The sequence below is a fragment of the Pan paniscus genome, chromosome 6 (assembly GCF_029289425.2).
Source record: "Pan paniscus chromosome 6, NHGRI_mPanPan1-v2.0_pri, whole genome shotgun sequence".
Classification (NCBI taxonomy): Eukaryota; Metazoa; Chordata; class Mammalia; order Primates; family Hominidae; genus Pan; species Pan paniscus.
In genome coordinates, this window is record NC_073255.2 from 91,721,670 (window position 1) to 91,736,182 (window position 14,513).

Here is a 14,513-nt window from a genome sequence, read left to right on the forward strand (position 1 = left end):
TGCCTTTCTACAGTCTGTTTATTTCAATTAAGATCCAAACAGGCCCACATAGCATTTCCCCCGCTCCCCACTCCTTTCCTCTTTTAATTTTCCCATGCCAATCATTTCTCTCTGGACCCGCCTTTTCCCAGTCTGAGCCAATCCAAACGGAGGCGGAAGCGCTCCGCCTTCATCGCCCGGAACTCCGGGCGGTGCTTATTTCTGGACACGCCCCCTTTCCCCTCTGAGCCAATCGGAGCAGGGTCGAGAGCGCACCGGGCACTGGCTTCCTTTCCCGGAGCTCCGGGCTTTCCTCTGGGCCCACCTCTTCGTCCTCTGAACCAATCAGGACCGGCCTGGCAGCGTCATAGCTGCCCACAGTTCTGCAGGCACTCGGTACGCCGCTAACGCGGCGAGGTAGCTCGGTGCGTCTCGCAGTACCAATGCGAACCTTCGGGCTCTCCAGGTCCGAGATCGTAGTCTCCTGTCGGCTCTGAGGAGGATGGGTAAGGGCACTCGGCGGGCAAGGACCCTGGGGCGGCAGGGGAGGTAAACGTTTTACTGAGACCCTCTCCGGGCGGAGTGGCGTCCTCGGTCCCCTTCCTTCGGAGACTGTTGCACTTGACAGCACCGGCTAGCCGCCGCTGAGAGCAAGGAGGACTGATCCCTACTTTTGACCTGGCTTTTTGCCTTTTGAGGCTAGGGGGTTAGACAGAAAACTACCCCTCCCACTTTACCCACGTGTATTAGGACTTTTGCACCTGTAAAGCCTAAATTTCAGGCTTCGACTTTTGAAATTGCTCCCAGGTTGAACGTTTGAAGCCAGGTCCTTCCATATCTCTCTTAAAAAAAAAATGAGGCGTAAGGTCAGTTACTTGAGAATCTTTTACAAGTTTAACCGTGAGCCTTTGAAAGTACAGTTAGTAAAAAGAGTACTTTTACTACTTAAGCTTTTTTTATGGAGCAAGCACGACAAAACAATTAACTTAATTTCACATTAAGTATTTTTACTTTATGTTCCTTCTCTTGCTTCTAAATGCTCATTTCGAAGTGAAGATACAATTTTATATTCTGTTTTTTCTTTGAGTTAGTGTTAACAGTATGATAATTTTATTACGTTACTACATAGTGTGTTATTTTTATTACAGTTGATTTCCTCCCCCCCCCCCCGAGATGGAGCCTTGCTCTGTCGCCCAGGCTGGAGTGCGGTGGCGCAATCTTGGCTCACTGCAACCTCTGCCTCCCAGGTGCAAGCAGTTCTCCTGCCTCAGCCTCCCGAGTAGCTGGGATTACAGGCGCGCGCCACCATGCCCGGCTAATTTTTGTATTTTTAGTAGAGGCAGGGTTTCACCATGTTGGCCAGGCTGGTCTCGAACTCCTGACCTCAGGTGATCTGCCCGCCTCAGCCACCCAAAGTGCTGGGATTACAGGCATGAGCCACTGTGCCCGGCCAACAGTTGATTTTTAAATTAGATTTCTTAGCTGGGTTGTTGAATGTAAGGTTGGTTTTGTTTTCTTCTTAAAATCGGGAAGGGGCCGGGCGCGGTGGCTCACGCCTGTAATCCCAGCACTTTGGGAGGCCGAGGCGGGCGGATCACGAGGTCAGGAGATCGAGACCATCCTGGCTAACACGGTGAAACCCCGTCTCTACTAAAAATACAAAAAAATTAGCCGGGCGTGGTAGCGGGCGCCTGTAGTCCCAGCTACTCGGGAGGCTGAGGCAGGAGAATGGCGTGAACCCGGGAGGCGGAGCTTGCAGTGAGCGGAGATCGCGCCACTGCACTCCAGCCTGGGCGACAGAGCGAGACTCCGTCTCAAAAAAAAAAAAAAAAAAAAAAAAAAAAAAAAAAATCGGGAAGGATATCTTTGTATATGTAGCTTTAAATGAAATTATCTGTGTGTGTCATTTTAAATTTAGATCCTTCTGCGGATACATGGGACCTCTCCTCACCTTTAATATCATTGTGGATAAACAGGTTTTACATTTATTTGGGCTTTGCTGTTAGCATTAGCCTTTGGATTTGTGTCCAGATTGTCATCAAGATGCAGGTAAGTGGAGTTATTTTTTTTAATAGAGTATTTAGGCATCAGATTTTATAGAGGATTTAAACACTAAAAGGAACCTTTAATTACTTTTGTGTTTGGTCTTTAGACATTTTAATGAAATGCCTAAAATAAATTTCTTCTCTAAGTTTTTGGAGACTAAGTTATCTTGGATTAAGTTATTTACTTTTTCTTTGATAGGTGTGTCTCATTTTTAAGATACAGGAAGATTTTTGTAATGAAAAGTGAACCTTTTATATGAAAAACAAATTTGTTTTATACCTTTAAGGGTCAGTAGTCCTCTCTTTCCTTTCCATTAAGGATCAGAAAATAAGTTCCTACTATTATTCTACTAAAATACCTTATAGGATAAAAGTATGTAAAGTTTTTTCTTGGAGGGAAAGGAAATCATGAGCCTTAAAAATGTGGGTCCTGCCTATTAAAGGACCTTATTATACCAAGGGGCTAATATTTGAGGAATACAACCAGAAAGATTTAAGAGAAAAATACAGGTGTGTCAGATTAAGAGAAAAATAAAGTGTGTCAGTATCTGTGCTAACTTTCATCCCTGCTGAAGTTGGGAAACGATTTAGACTTGATGGATTTTGTGTAATTATTTGTCTTCAAGGGCAGGAACTTAACAGGAAAAATCTGTTCCAAAAGCAGCTCAGGATTTGATGACAAATGGTTATGTCTCCCTTCGAGAGAAAGACATTTTTGTGTCTGGAGTGAAGATTTTTTATGATTCTCAGACTGGAACAGCAAAGGTAAGAACTTTATATGATGCTTTTCCTTTGGTTTCCTGACACTTTAAGAAAATCCCTTTAGCAGTGAACTTTAGCAGTGAACTGTCCTTTAGCAGTGAACTGAATTGGTCATCTAACCTTCTTTATTCTTTCTCCCAGCCTTTTCCTCTCAAATATTTTTCCTTTCTGCGATGGTAGGCGGGTTTCATCTCCCGTGCCCAGTTAGAGCTGACTGGTGGTGTCTGGTGGTCACTGTCTTGAGGGGGCCTTTGTTCTGAAGCTTGCTTCTGCCTCAGCAGGCTAGAGAAAGTTGTGAGTCCATTATCGATGCCCATGGGTATGGAAGTAGGGAATAGGGAAAAAAGGATGGCACCAATAGTTCCAATATGGGCCTGACTTTCACATCACACATCTATGTTTATTTTTTATTTTGTTTTTTGAGACAGAGTCTCACTCTGTCACCCAGGCTGGAGTGCAGTGGCACGATCTCGGCTCACTGCAACCTCCACCTCCACCTCAAGCGATTCTCCTGCCTCAGCCTCCCGAGTAGCTGGGATTATAGGTACCTGCTACCACGCCTGGCTAATTTTTGGATTTTTAGTAGAGATGGTTTTTTGCCACGTTGGCTAGGCTGCTCTCAAACTCCTGGGCTCAGGTGATCCGCCTGCCTCGGCCTCCCAAAGTGCTGGGATTACAGGCGTGAGCCACTGCACCTGGCCTCACGTCACACATCTATGTAATGAAACTTGTTTTGATTTCTGATAGTGCTAAAAGTGTTAAAGGTAGACACTAAAGTAAATACAGCTGATATCTAGTTGAAAGATGCTTCCTATTCTCTCTCTTTTTTGGGGGGGAACAGTGTCTGGCTGTAGTGCCATCTAAGCTTCAGTTGCTTATCTGTGAAATGGTAAATTGCAGATGGTAATAGTATGGTTATCTCAGATGGTAATAGCATGGTTAACCGTGCAAAGGTAGCATAATCACTTGTTCCTTAAATAGGGACTTGTATGAATGGCTCCACGAGGGTTCAGCTGTCTCTTACTTTCAACCAGTGAAATTGACCTACCCGTGAAGAGGCGGGCATAACATAGCAAGACGAGAAGACCCTATGGAGCTTTAATTCATTAATGCAAACAATACTTAACAAACCCACAGGTCCTAAACTATTAAACCTGCATTAAAAATTTCGGTTGTGGCGACCTCCGAGCATAACCCAACCTCCGAGCAATACATGCTAAGACCTCACCAGTCAAAGCGAATTACCACATTCAATTGATCCAATAACTTGACCAACGGAACAAGTTACCCTAGGGATAACAGCGCAATCCTATTCCAGAGTCCATATCAACAATAGGGTTTACAACCTCGATGTTGGATCAGGACATCCCGATGGTGCAGCCGCTATTAAAGGTTCGTTTGTTCAACGATTAAAGTCCTACATGATCTGAGTTCAGACCGGAGTAATCCAGGTCGGTTTCTATCTGTTCTAGATTTCTCCCTGTACGAAAGGACAAGAGAAATAAGGCCTACTTCACAAAGCGCCTTCCCCCATAAATGATATCATCTCAATTTAATACCACACCAATACCCACCCAAGAACAGGGTTTGTTAAGATGGCAGAGCCCGGTAATCGCATAAAACTTAAAACTTTATAATCAGAGGTTCAATTCCTCTTCTTAACAATATACCCATGACCAACCTCCTACTCATTGTACCTATCCTAATCGCAATAGCATTCCTAATGCTAACCGAACGAAAAATTCTAGGCTACGTACAACTACGCAAAGGCCCCAACATTGTAGGTCCCTACGGACTACTACAGCCTTTCGCTGACGCCATAAAACTCTTCACTAAAGAACCCCTAAAACCCTCCACTTCAACCATCACCCTCTACATCACCGCCCCAACCTTAGCCCTCACCATCGCCCTCCTATTATGAACCCCCCTTCCCATGCCCAACCCCCTAGTCAACCTTAACTTAGGCCTCCTATTTATCCTAGCCACCTCTAGCCTAGCCGTTTACTCAATCCTCTGATCAGGGTGAGCATCAAACTCGAACTACGCCTTGATCGGCGCATTACGAGCAGTAGCCCAAACAATCTCATACAAAGTCACTCTAGCCATTATTCTATTATCAACACTACTAATAAGTGGTTCCTTCAACCTCTCTACCCTTATCACAACACAAGAGCACCTCTGACTAATCCTGCCATCATGACCCTTGGCCATAATATGATTTATCTCTACACTAGCAGAAACCAACCGAACCCCCTTCGACCTTACTGAAGGAGAATCTGAATTAGTCTCAGGCTTTAACATCGAATATGCCGCAGGCCCCTTTGCCCTATTTTTCATAGCCGAATACATAAACATTATTATAATAAATACCCTCACCACTACAATCTTCCTAGGAACAACATACAATGCACACTCCCCTGAACTCTACACGACATATTTTGTCACCAAAGCTCTACTTCTAACCTCCCTGTTCCTATGAATTCGAACAGCATATCCCCGATTTCGCTACGACCAACTCATACACCTCCTATGAAAAAACTTCCTACCACTCACCCTAGCATCACTCATGTGATATGTCTCCATACCCACTACAATCTCCAGCATTCCCCCTCAAACCTAAGAAATATGTCTGATAAAAGAATTACTTTGATAGAGTAAATAATAGGAGTTCAAATCCCCTTATTTCTAGGACTATGAGAATCGAACCCATCCCTGAGAATCCAAAATTCTCCGTGCCACCTATCACACCTCATCCTAAAGTAAGGTCAGCTAAATAAGCTATCGGGCCCATACCCCGAAAATGTTGGTTACACCCTTCCCGTACTAATTAATCCCCTAGCCCAACCCATCATCTACTCTACCATCTTTGCAGGCACACTCATTACAGCGCTAAGCTCACACTGATTTTTTACCTGAGTAGGCCTAGAAATAAACATGCTAGCTTTTATCCCAGTTCTAACCAAAAAAATAAGCCCTCGCTCCACAGAAGCTGCCATCAAGTATTTTCTCACACAAGCAACCGCGTCCATAATTCTCCTGATAGCTATCCTCTCCAACAACATATTCTCCGGACAATGAACCATGACCAATACTACTAATCAGTGCTCATCATTAATAATTATAATAGCCATGGCAATAAAACTAGGAATAGCCCCCTTTCACTTCTGAGTTCCAGAAGTTACCCAAGGCACCCCCCTAATATCCGGCCTACTCCTCCTCACATGACAAAAATTAGCCCCCATCTCAATTATATACCAAATTTCTTCATCACTGAACGTAAACCACCTCCTCACTCTTTCAATCTTATCCATTATAGCAGGCAGCTGAGGTGGACTAAACCAAACCCAGCTGCGCAAAATCCTAGCATACTCCTCAATCACCCACATAGGCTGAATAATAGCAGTTCTACCATACAACCCCAACATAACCATTCTTAATTTAACTATTTACATCATCCTAACTACTACCACATTTCTGTTACTCAACTTAAACTCCAGCACCACAACCTTACTACTATCTCGCACCTGAAACAAGCTAACATGATTAACTCCTCTAATTCCATCCACCCTCCTCTCCCTAGGAGGCCTACCCCCACTAACCGGCTTCTTGCCCAAATGAGTTATCATCGAAGAATTCACAAAAAACAATAGCCTCATTATCCCCACCATCATAGCCATCATCACTCTCCTCAACCTCTATTTCTACCTACGCCTAATCTATTCCACCTCAATTACACTACTTCCTATATCCAACAACGTAAAAATAAAATGACAATTTGAACATACAAAACCTACCCCCTTCCTCCCTACACTCATTACCCTTACCACACTGCTTCTACCCATCTCCCCTTTCATACTAATGATTTTATAGAAATTTAGGTTAAACACAGACCAAGAGCCTTCAAAGCCCTCAGTAAGTTACAATACTTAATTTCTGCAACAGCTAAGGACTGCAAAACCCCACTCTGCATCAACTGAATGCAAATCAGCCACTTTAATTAAGCTAAGCCCTTACTAGATTAATGGGACTTAAACCCACAAACACTTAGTTAACAGCTAAACACCCTAATCAACTGGCTTCAATCTACTTCTCCTGCCGCAGGAAAAAAAGGCGGGAGAAGCCCCGGCAGGTTTGAAGCTGCTTCTTCGAATTTGCAATTCAATATGAAAATCACCTCAGAGCTGGTAAAAAGGGGCTTAGCCCCTGTCTTTAGATTTACAGTCCAATGCTTCACTCAGCCATTTTACCCTATCCTACTGATGTTCGCCGACCGCTGATTATTCTGTACAAACCACAAAGATATTGGAACACTATATCTACTATTCGGCGCATGAGCTGGAGTCCTGGGCACAGCTCTAAGTCTCCTTATTCGGGCTGAACTAGGCCAACCAGGCAACCTTCTAGGTAATGACCACATCTACAATGTCATCGTCACAGCCCATGCGTTTGTAATAATCTTCTTCATAGTAATGCCTATCATAATCGGAGGCTTTGGCAACTGGCTAGTTCCCTTGATAATCGGTGCCCCCGATATGGCATTCCCCCGCATAAACAACATAAGCTTCTGACTCCTACCCCCTTCTCTCCTACTTCTGCTTGCATCTGCCATAGTAGAAGCCGGCGCCGGAACAGGTTGGACAGTCTACCCTCCCTTAGCAGGAAACTACTCCCACCCTGGAGCTTCCGTAGATCTAACCATCTTCTCCTTGCATCTGGCAGGCATTTCCTCTATCCTAGGAGCCATTAACTTCATTACAATAATCATTAATATAAAACCCCCTGCCATAACCCAATACCAAACACCCCTTTTCGTCTGATCCGTCCTAATCACAGCAGTCTTACTTCTCCTATCCCTCCCAGTCCTAGCTGCTGGCATCACCATACTATTAACAGACCGTAACCTCAACACCACCTTCTTCGACCCAGCCGGGGGAGGGGACCCTATTCTATATCAACACTTATTCTGATTTTTTGGCCACCCCGAAGTTTATATTCTTATCCTGCCAGGCTTCGGAATAATTTCCCATATTGTAACTTACTACTCCGGAAAAAAAGAACCATTCGGATATATAGGCATGGTTTGAGCTATAATATCAATTGGTTTCCTAGGGTTTATTGTGTGAGCACACCATATATTTACAGTAGGAATAGACGTAGACACACGAGCCTATTTCACCTCCGCTACCATAATCATCGCTATTCCCACCGGCGTCAAAGTATTTAGCTGACTCGCTGCACTCCACGGAAGCAATATGAAGTGATCTGCTGCAGTACTCTGAGCCCTAGGGTTCATTTTTCTCTTCACCGTAGGTGGCCTAACCGGCATTGTGCTAGCAAACTCATCATTAGACATCGTACTACACGACACATACTACGTCGTAGCCCACTTCCATTACGTCCTATCAATAGGAGCTGTATTCGCCATCATAGGAGGTTTCATTCACTGATTTCCCCTATTCTCAGGCTACACCCTAGACCAAACCTATGCCAAAATCCAATTTGCTATCATGTTCATTGGCGTAAACCTAACCTTCTTCCCACAACACTTCCTTGGCCTATCTGGAATGCCCCGACGTTACTCGGACTACCCCGATGCATACACCACATGAAATGTCCTATCATCCGTAGGCTCATTCATTTCCCTAACAGCAGTAATATTAATAATTTTCATGATTTGAGAAGCCTTCGCTTCAAAACGAAAAGTCCTAATAGTAGAAGAACCCTCCACAAACCTGGAATGACTGTATGGATGCCCCCCACCCTACCATACATTCGAAGAACCCGTATACATAAAATCTAGACATAAAAGGAAGGAATCGAACCCCCTAAAGCTGGTTTCAAGCCAACCCCATGGCCTCCATGACTTTTTCAAAAAGATATTAGAAAAACCATTTCATAACTTTGTCAAAGTTAAATTACAGGTTAAACCCCGTATATCTTAATGGCACATGCAGCGCAAGTAGGTCTTAGTGAGGATTTAGTGAGATTATCTGGTATGTACTTTGATTTCTCCTTTTTGCTTTGCTTTTTTTTTTTTTTTTTTGGAGACAGGGTCTCTCTCTGTTGCCCAGGCTGGAGTGCAGTTGTGCCATCTTCACTCACTGCAACCTCTGCCTCTCGGGCTCAAGGCATCCTCCCACCTCAGCCTCCTGAGTATCTGGGACTATAGGTGCATGCCACCATACCCAGCTAATTTTTGTATTTTTTGTAGAGATGGGGTTTTGCCATGTTGCCCAGGCTGGTCTTAAACTCTTGGGCTCAAGCAATCTGCCCACCTGGCCTCCTAAAGTGTTGGGATTACAGTCGTGAGCCACCGTGCCCAGTCCCATTCTCTAATTATATCTAGATGCTACCTGTTTCTGTGTTACAAGGTCACAGCTATTTAAAAAAAAATTATTTTATTTTTGAGATGGTATCTCACTCTGTCCCCCAGCCTGGAGTGCAGTGGTGTGATCTCGGCTCACCACAACCTCCGCCTCCTGGGTTCGAGCAATTCTCCTGCCTCAGCCTCCCTAGTAGCTGGGATTACAGGTGCCTGCCATCACATCTGGTTAATTTTTGTATTTTTAGTAGAGACGAGGTTTCACCATATTGGCCAGGCTGCTCTCGAACTCCTGACCTCAGATGAGTCACCCGCCTCAGCCTCCTAAAGTGCTGGGATTACAGGCGTGAGGCACCGCTCCCAGCCAAAAAATTTATTTTATTTTTTTGTAGAGACAAGATCTTGCAATCTTGTCCAGGCTGGTCTTGAATTCCTGGCTTCAAGATATTCACCCACCTTGGCCCTCAAAGTGCTGAGATGATAGGCATGAGCCACCAGGCCTAGCCGGGTCACAGGTAGTTAGTGCTTTCTAGGAAAAGATTTTAAGGAAGGCTAGCATGAAAATAAATTAGAGGAAAAATCAAGGTCTGTTATTTTTGTGGACTACTTCAGAGGGTTCTACTGCCCTCTTGTGGAAATTGCGCAGAATAGTACTTCTTAGGTTTTCACTACTTGAGTGCAGATACTTTGCTTCATTTTACAGTCGAAGGTCACTTGTTAAGTTAAACCTTAAGCAATGGAGGTGGGAAACCTGAAAAAAAGCAAAAAGGTGTCTGAGCAGCCAAAGCAAAGTCCTTTTAATGTTACTCATAAAAAACCTTTTTCAGAGCCTCTTTATGCATGTTTTTACGTTTTTTAAAAAAATGATCAAAAAGATCAAACGAATACTTGCAGATGGTAACAAATCCAGGTGTACAGAAAGTTAATAATGAAATGTACTCTCCAGAAACCTTTTAACTATTTCTATTTTTAGTTCCTCTGATGCTTATGCTGTGTTTCTAGATTTATCAACATTACACAAAAGTTATTGACTATATTAATTAGTTTATACAAACAACCCTCAAGTCTCAGTGGCTTAATGTTGCTGTCCATATCATAGTTGATTTTGGGGTAGATAGCCATCTTCCACCTTAAAGCTGCGCCATCTGAATTTATTTTTATTTATTTTATTTTATTTCATTTATTTTTTATTTATTTATTTTTTTGAGATGGAGTCTCGCTGTGTCGCCAGGCTGGAGTGCAGTGGCGCGATCTCGGCTCACTGCAACCTCTGCTTCCCGGGTTCAAGCGATTCTTCTGCCTCAGCCTCCTGAGTAGCTGGGACTATAGGCGCCCACCACTACGCCCAGCTAGTTTTTGTATTTTTAGTAGAGGTGGGGTTTCACCATGGTGGTCTGACTGGTCTCGAACTCCTGACCTCGTGATCTGCCCGCCTTGGCCTCCCAAAGTGTTGGGATTACAGGCGTGAGCCACCGTGCCCGGCCTTTATTTTTATTTTTTAAGAGACGAGGTCTTGGCCCGGCGTGGTGGCTCACGCCTGTAATCTCAGCACTTTGGGAGGCCGAGGTGGGCAGACCACTTGAGGCCAGGAGTTCAAGACCAGCCTCGGCAACAAAGCAAAACCCCATTTCTACTAAAAATACAAAAAATTAGCTGGGCGTGGTGGTGCACACCTGTAATTCCAGCTACTTGGGAGGCTGAGGCAGGAGAATTGCTTGAATCTGGGAGGTGGAGGTTGCAGTGAGCTTAGATTGCACCACTGCACTCCAGCCTGGGTGGCAGAGTGAGAACCTGTCTCAAACAAAAAAAAAAAGGAAAGAAGAAAAAAAGAGATAGGGTCTTGCTCTGTCACCCAAGCTGGAGTGCAGTGGCATGATTTTAGTTCACTGCAGCCTCGACCTCTTGGGCTTCAGCAATTCTCCTGCCTCACCCTCCTGGATAGATGAGAATATGGGCTTGTGCCACCATGCTGGGCTAATTAAAAAATTTTTTTTTGTAGAGATGGGGTCTCCTTATGTTGCCCAGGCTGGTCTTGACTCCTGGCCTCAAGCGATCCTTCTGTCTAGGGTTAGAGGCATGAATCACCATGCCCAGCCCATCTCAATATTGGGCTAGGATTACAGGTGTGAGCCACTGTGCCCAGCCCATCTCAATATTTCTTCGTTCTGCTGTTGGATTTGATTGATTCGGATTTGGTCGTGTATAGAAGACTATTAAAAACTTTTGCCTCAGAAGGCGTAACTTCATTGTCTTCCAGCATGTTAGTATTGCTAATGAGAAGGCAAATTTGTAGATGACTTGATTATTTTGTTTCTGGAAGATTTTCGGATCATTTCTTTGTCCTTGATTTCTGGAAATTTTATGGGAAGGTGACTATTTGGATCTTTTTCAGCTATTGTTCTGTATACTTGATTTTTTTTGTTTTGACAATTTGTATGCATTTTGACGATTTGTGTGCATTAGTTCTGTTAATATTTCTTGGATGAATTTTTTTTCCCTTTTCATTTCTTTTTTTCTTGGATTCCTGTGGGATGTTCTACCTTTTGGATCGTCTTCTGTGTCTCAGATCTTTTCTCTTATATTTTTGTAACTTTTTCTTTTTCTTCTTCTTTTTTCTTCTTCTTCTTCTTTTTTTTTTTTTTGAGGCAGGGTCTTACTCTGTCACCCAGGCTGGAGTGCAGTGGCGTTGGCCTCCCAAAGTGCTGGGATTTTTGTATTTTTAGGGGAGACGGGGTTTCTGCATGTTGGCCAGGCTGGTCTCAAAGTCCTAGCCTCAAGTGATTCACCCGCCTCGGCCACTGAAAGTGTTAGGATTACAGGCTTGAGCCACGTGCCTGCCCCTAAATTTCTGTTTCTAATCTTAACTGTTTCTCTCAACTCCAGACTTTCATATCGAGTTACCTTTCTTAGAGCATCATATGAATGTCTAGTAAGCATCTTAACATCAGTGTGCTCAAAACTGAACTCCCAATTTTCTGCCCAAGCCTGCTCTACTTGTAATCCTTACAATTTCAGTAAATGACAACTTTATCCTTCCAATTGCTTGGTCCAAAACACCTTTTGACTTCTTTTTATACAACCCATGTCCAGTTTGTCAGCAGATTCTGTTTGTTCTACTTTAAGAATAGATTCAGTTTCCAATCACTTCTTACCACCTTCACTGCTACTCCCCTGGTCCATGCCATTGTCAACCTAAATACCATAGAGAGGCTCTCCAAAAGAAAAGATGTTTGTTTGGGAATAGCACGTACATTGCAATGGGGATACAATTGCCATAGTAAACTGCATGTATTCAGGGAAGTAAAGGAAGGCAAAGATTTTTAAGGGAAAAAATGAGGATTACAGAATTGTTTTGAAATAATTATTCTTGCCTACAAAGGTTAATAACAAAGGTGACACAATCCAAGGTTGGACATGAAGTTGCTGGGCAGATGTCCTTGCAGTAGTATTTTTTGTGTAAGGTTGCAGTGGTCTTTGTGCAAGGTTGTATTTTTTGTAGAATCTTTCTCATTATCAGGAATTTGAGTGTGAGGCCAGGTGTGATGGCTCACGCCTGTAATCCCAGCAGTTTAGGAGGCTGAGGCAGGTGGGTCACTTGAGGTCAGGAGTTTGAGATTAGCCTGGCCAACATGGCAAAACCCCATTTGTACTAAAAAATACAAAAATTAGCCTGGTGTGCTGGCACATGCCTGTAATCCCAGCTACATGGGAGGCTAAGGCACGAGAATCACTTGAACCCGGGAGGCAGAGGTTGCAGTGAGCCAAGATGGCGCCACTGCACTCCAGCCTGGGGGACAGAGTGAAACCTTGTCTCAAAAAAAAAAAAAAAAAAAAATCTAAGTGTGCGAATTCTTTGTCTTCCGTAGCTCTTACTGTCAGGGATATTTTCGCATAAGTAACTCCATGTTGTTGATTCTCACAGCTTTGACACTGCCATGATATTTTGTCTGGATTCGGACAGTCATCTCACCATTGACTTCTGCTATAATTTGTTGTTTGTTCCCCCAAAACTGATGTTGAAATTTGATCCCTCGCATTGGTGATGGGCCTAATGGGAGGTGTTTGGGTCCTGGGGGCAGATCCCTCCTGAATAGATGAATCCCTGGGGGAAGGGTGAGTGAGTTCTTGCTGTCTTAGTTCCCAAGAGAGCTTGTTGGTAAGAAGAGCCTGGAACCTCTCCTGCACTCTTGTTTCTTCTCTTGCTATGTGATCTTTGTGCTTGCCAGCTCCCTTTCACTTCTACTCTGCCAGGAGTAGAAGCAGCCTGGAGCCCTCACCAGATGTAGATGTCCAATCTTGAACTTTTTCAGATATCAGAATTGTGAACCAAATAAACCTTTTTATGGTGGCCCATAACAGTTTTTCCTTTACATAGTTAGCACTTCCTTAAGGACCTCTTGTAAGGCAGGTCTGGTTGTAATAAATTCCCTTAGCATTTGTTTGCCTGAAAGGATCTTGTTTCTCCTTCGCTTATGAAGCTTAATTTGGCTGGATATGAAATTCTTGGTTGAAATTTCTTGTTTTCTTTTTTGAGACAGAGTCTTTCTCTGTCACCCAGGCTGGAGTGCAGTGGTGCGATCTCAGCTCACTGCAACCTTCGCCTCCCGGGTTCAAGTGATTCTCCTGCCTCAGCCTCCCGAGTAGCTGGGACTACAGGTGTGCGCCACCACATCTGGCTAATTTTTGCATTTTTAGTAGAGATGGGGTTTCACCATGTTGGTCAGGCTGGTCTCTAACTCCTGACCTCAGGTAATCCACCCATCTTTGCCTCCCGAAGTGCTGGGATTACAGATGTGAGCCACCATGCCCTGCTTGAAATTTCTTTTCTTTAAGAATGCTCAATATAGGCCCCAATCTCTTCTGGATTGTAGGGTTTCTGCTGACAGGTCCACTGTTACCCTGATGGGATTCCCTATGTAGCTGACCTGCCCCTTCTCTCTAGCTGCCTTTAACATTTTTTCTTTCATTTCGACTTTGGAGAATCTGATGATTTTGTGTCTTGGGGATGGCCATCTTATGTAATATCTCACTGGGGTTCTCTGCATTAAATAAACCTTTTTAAAACATAGATTGGGCTAGGCACAGTGGCTCACGCCTATAATCCCAGCACTTTGGGAGGCCAAGGCAGGTGGATCACTTGAGCCCAGGAGTTCGAGACCAACCTGTGCAACATGGGAAAACTCTATCTCTACAAAAAATTCAAAATTTAGTCAGGCATGGTGGCGTGTGCCTGTAGTCCTAGCTACTCGGGCGGCTGAGGTGGGAGGATTGCTTGAGCCCAGGAGGTCAAGGCTGCAGTAAGCCGTGACTGTGCCACTGCACTTCAGCCTGGGCGACAGAATGAGACCTTCTCTCAAAAAAATAAAAGACATAGATTACCCAGTCTCAGGTACTCCTTTATAGCA

At 44.0% G+C, this 14,513-nt stretch overlaps 1 protein-coding gene across 1 annotated transcript in view; it reads left to right on the forward strand.

The window, feature by feature from the left end:
* The first annotated feature begins 142 nt into the window (after window positions 1–142).
* Window positions 143–14,513, forward strand: part of TYW1B (tRNA-yW synthesizing protein 1 homolog B) — a 270,344-nt gene continuing 255,973 nt past the window's right edge. The window contains 3 exon segments of the mRNA XM_063605909.1: window positions 143–485; window positions 1,898–2,028; window positions 2,651–2,789. Of these exon segments, the coding sequence (XP_063461979.1) occupies window positions 2,700–2,789 (90 nt within the window). The 5' untranslated portion in view covers window positions 143–485; window positions 1,898–2,028; window positions 2,651–2,699.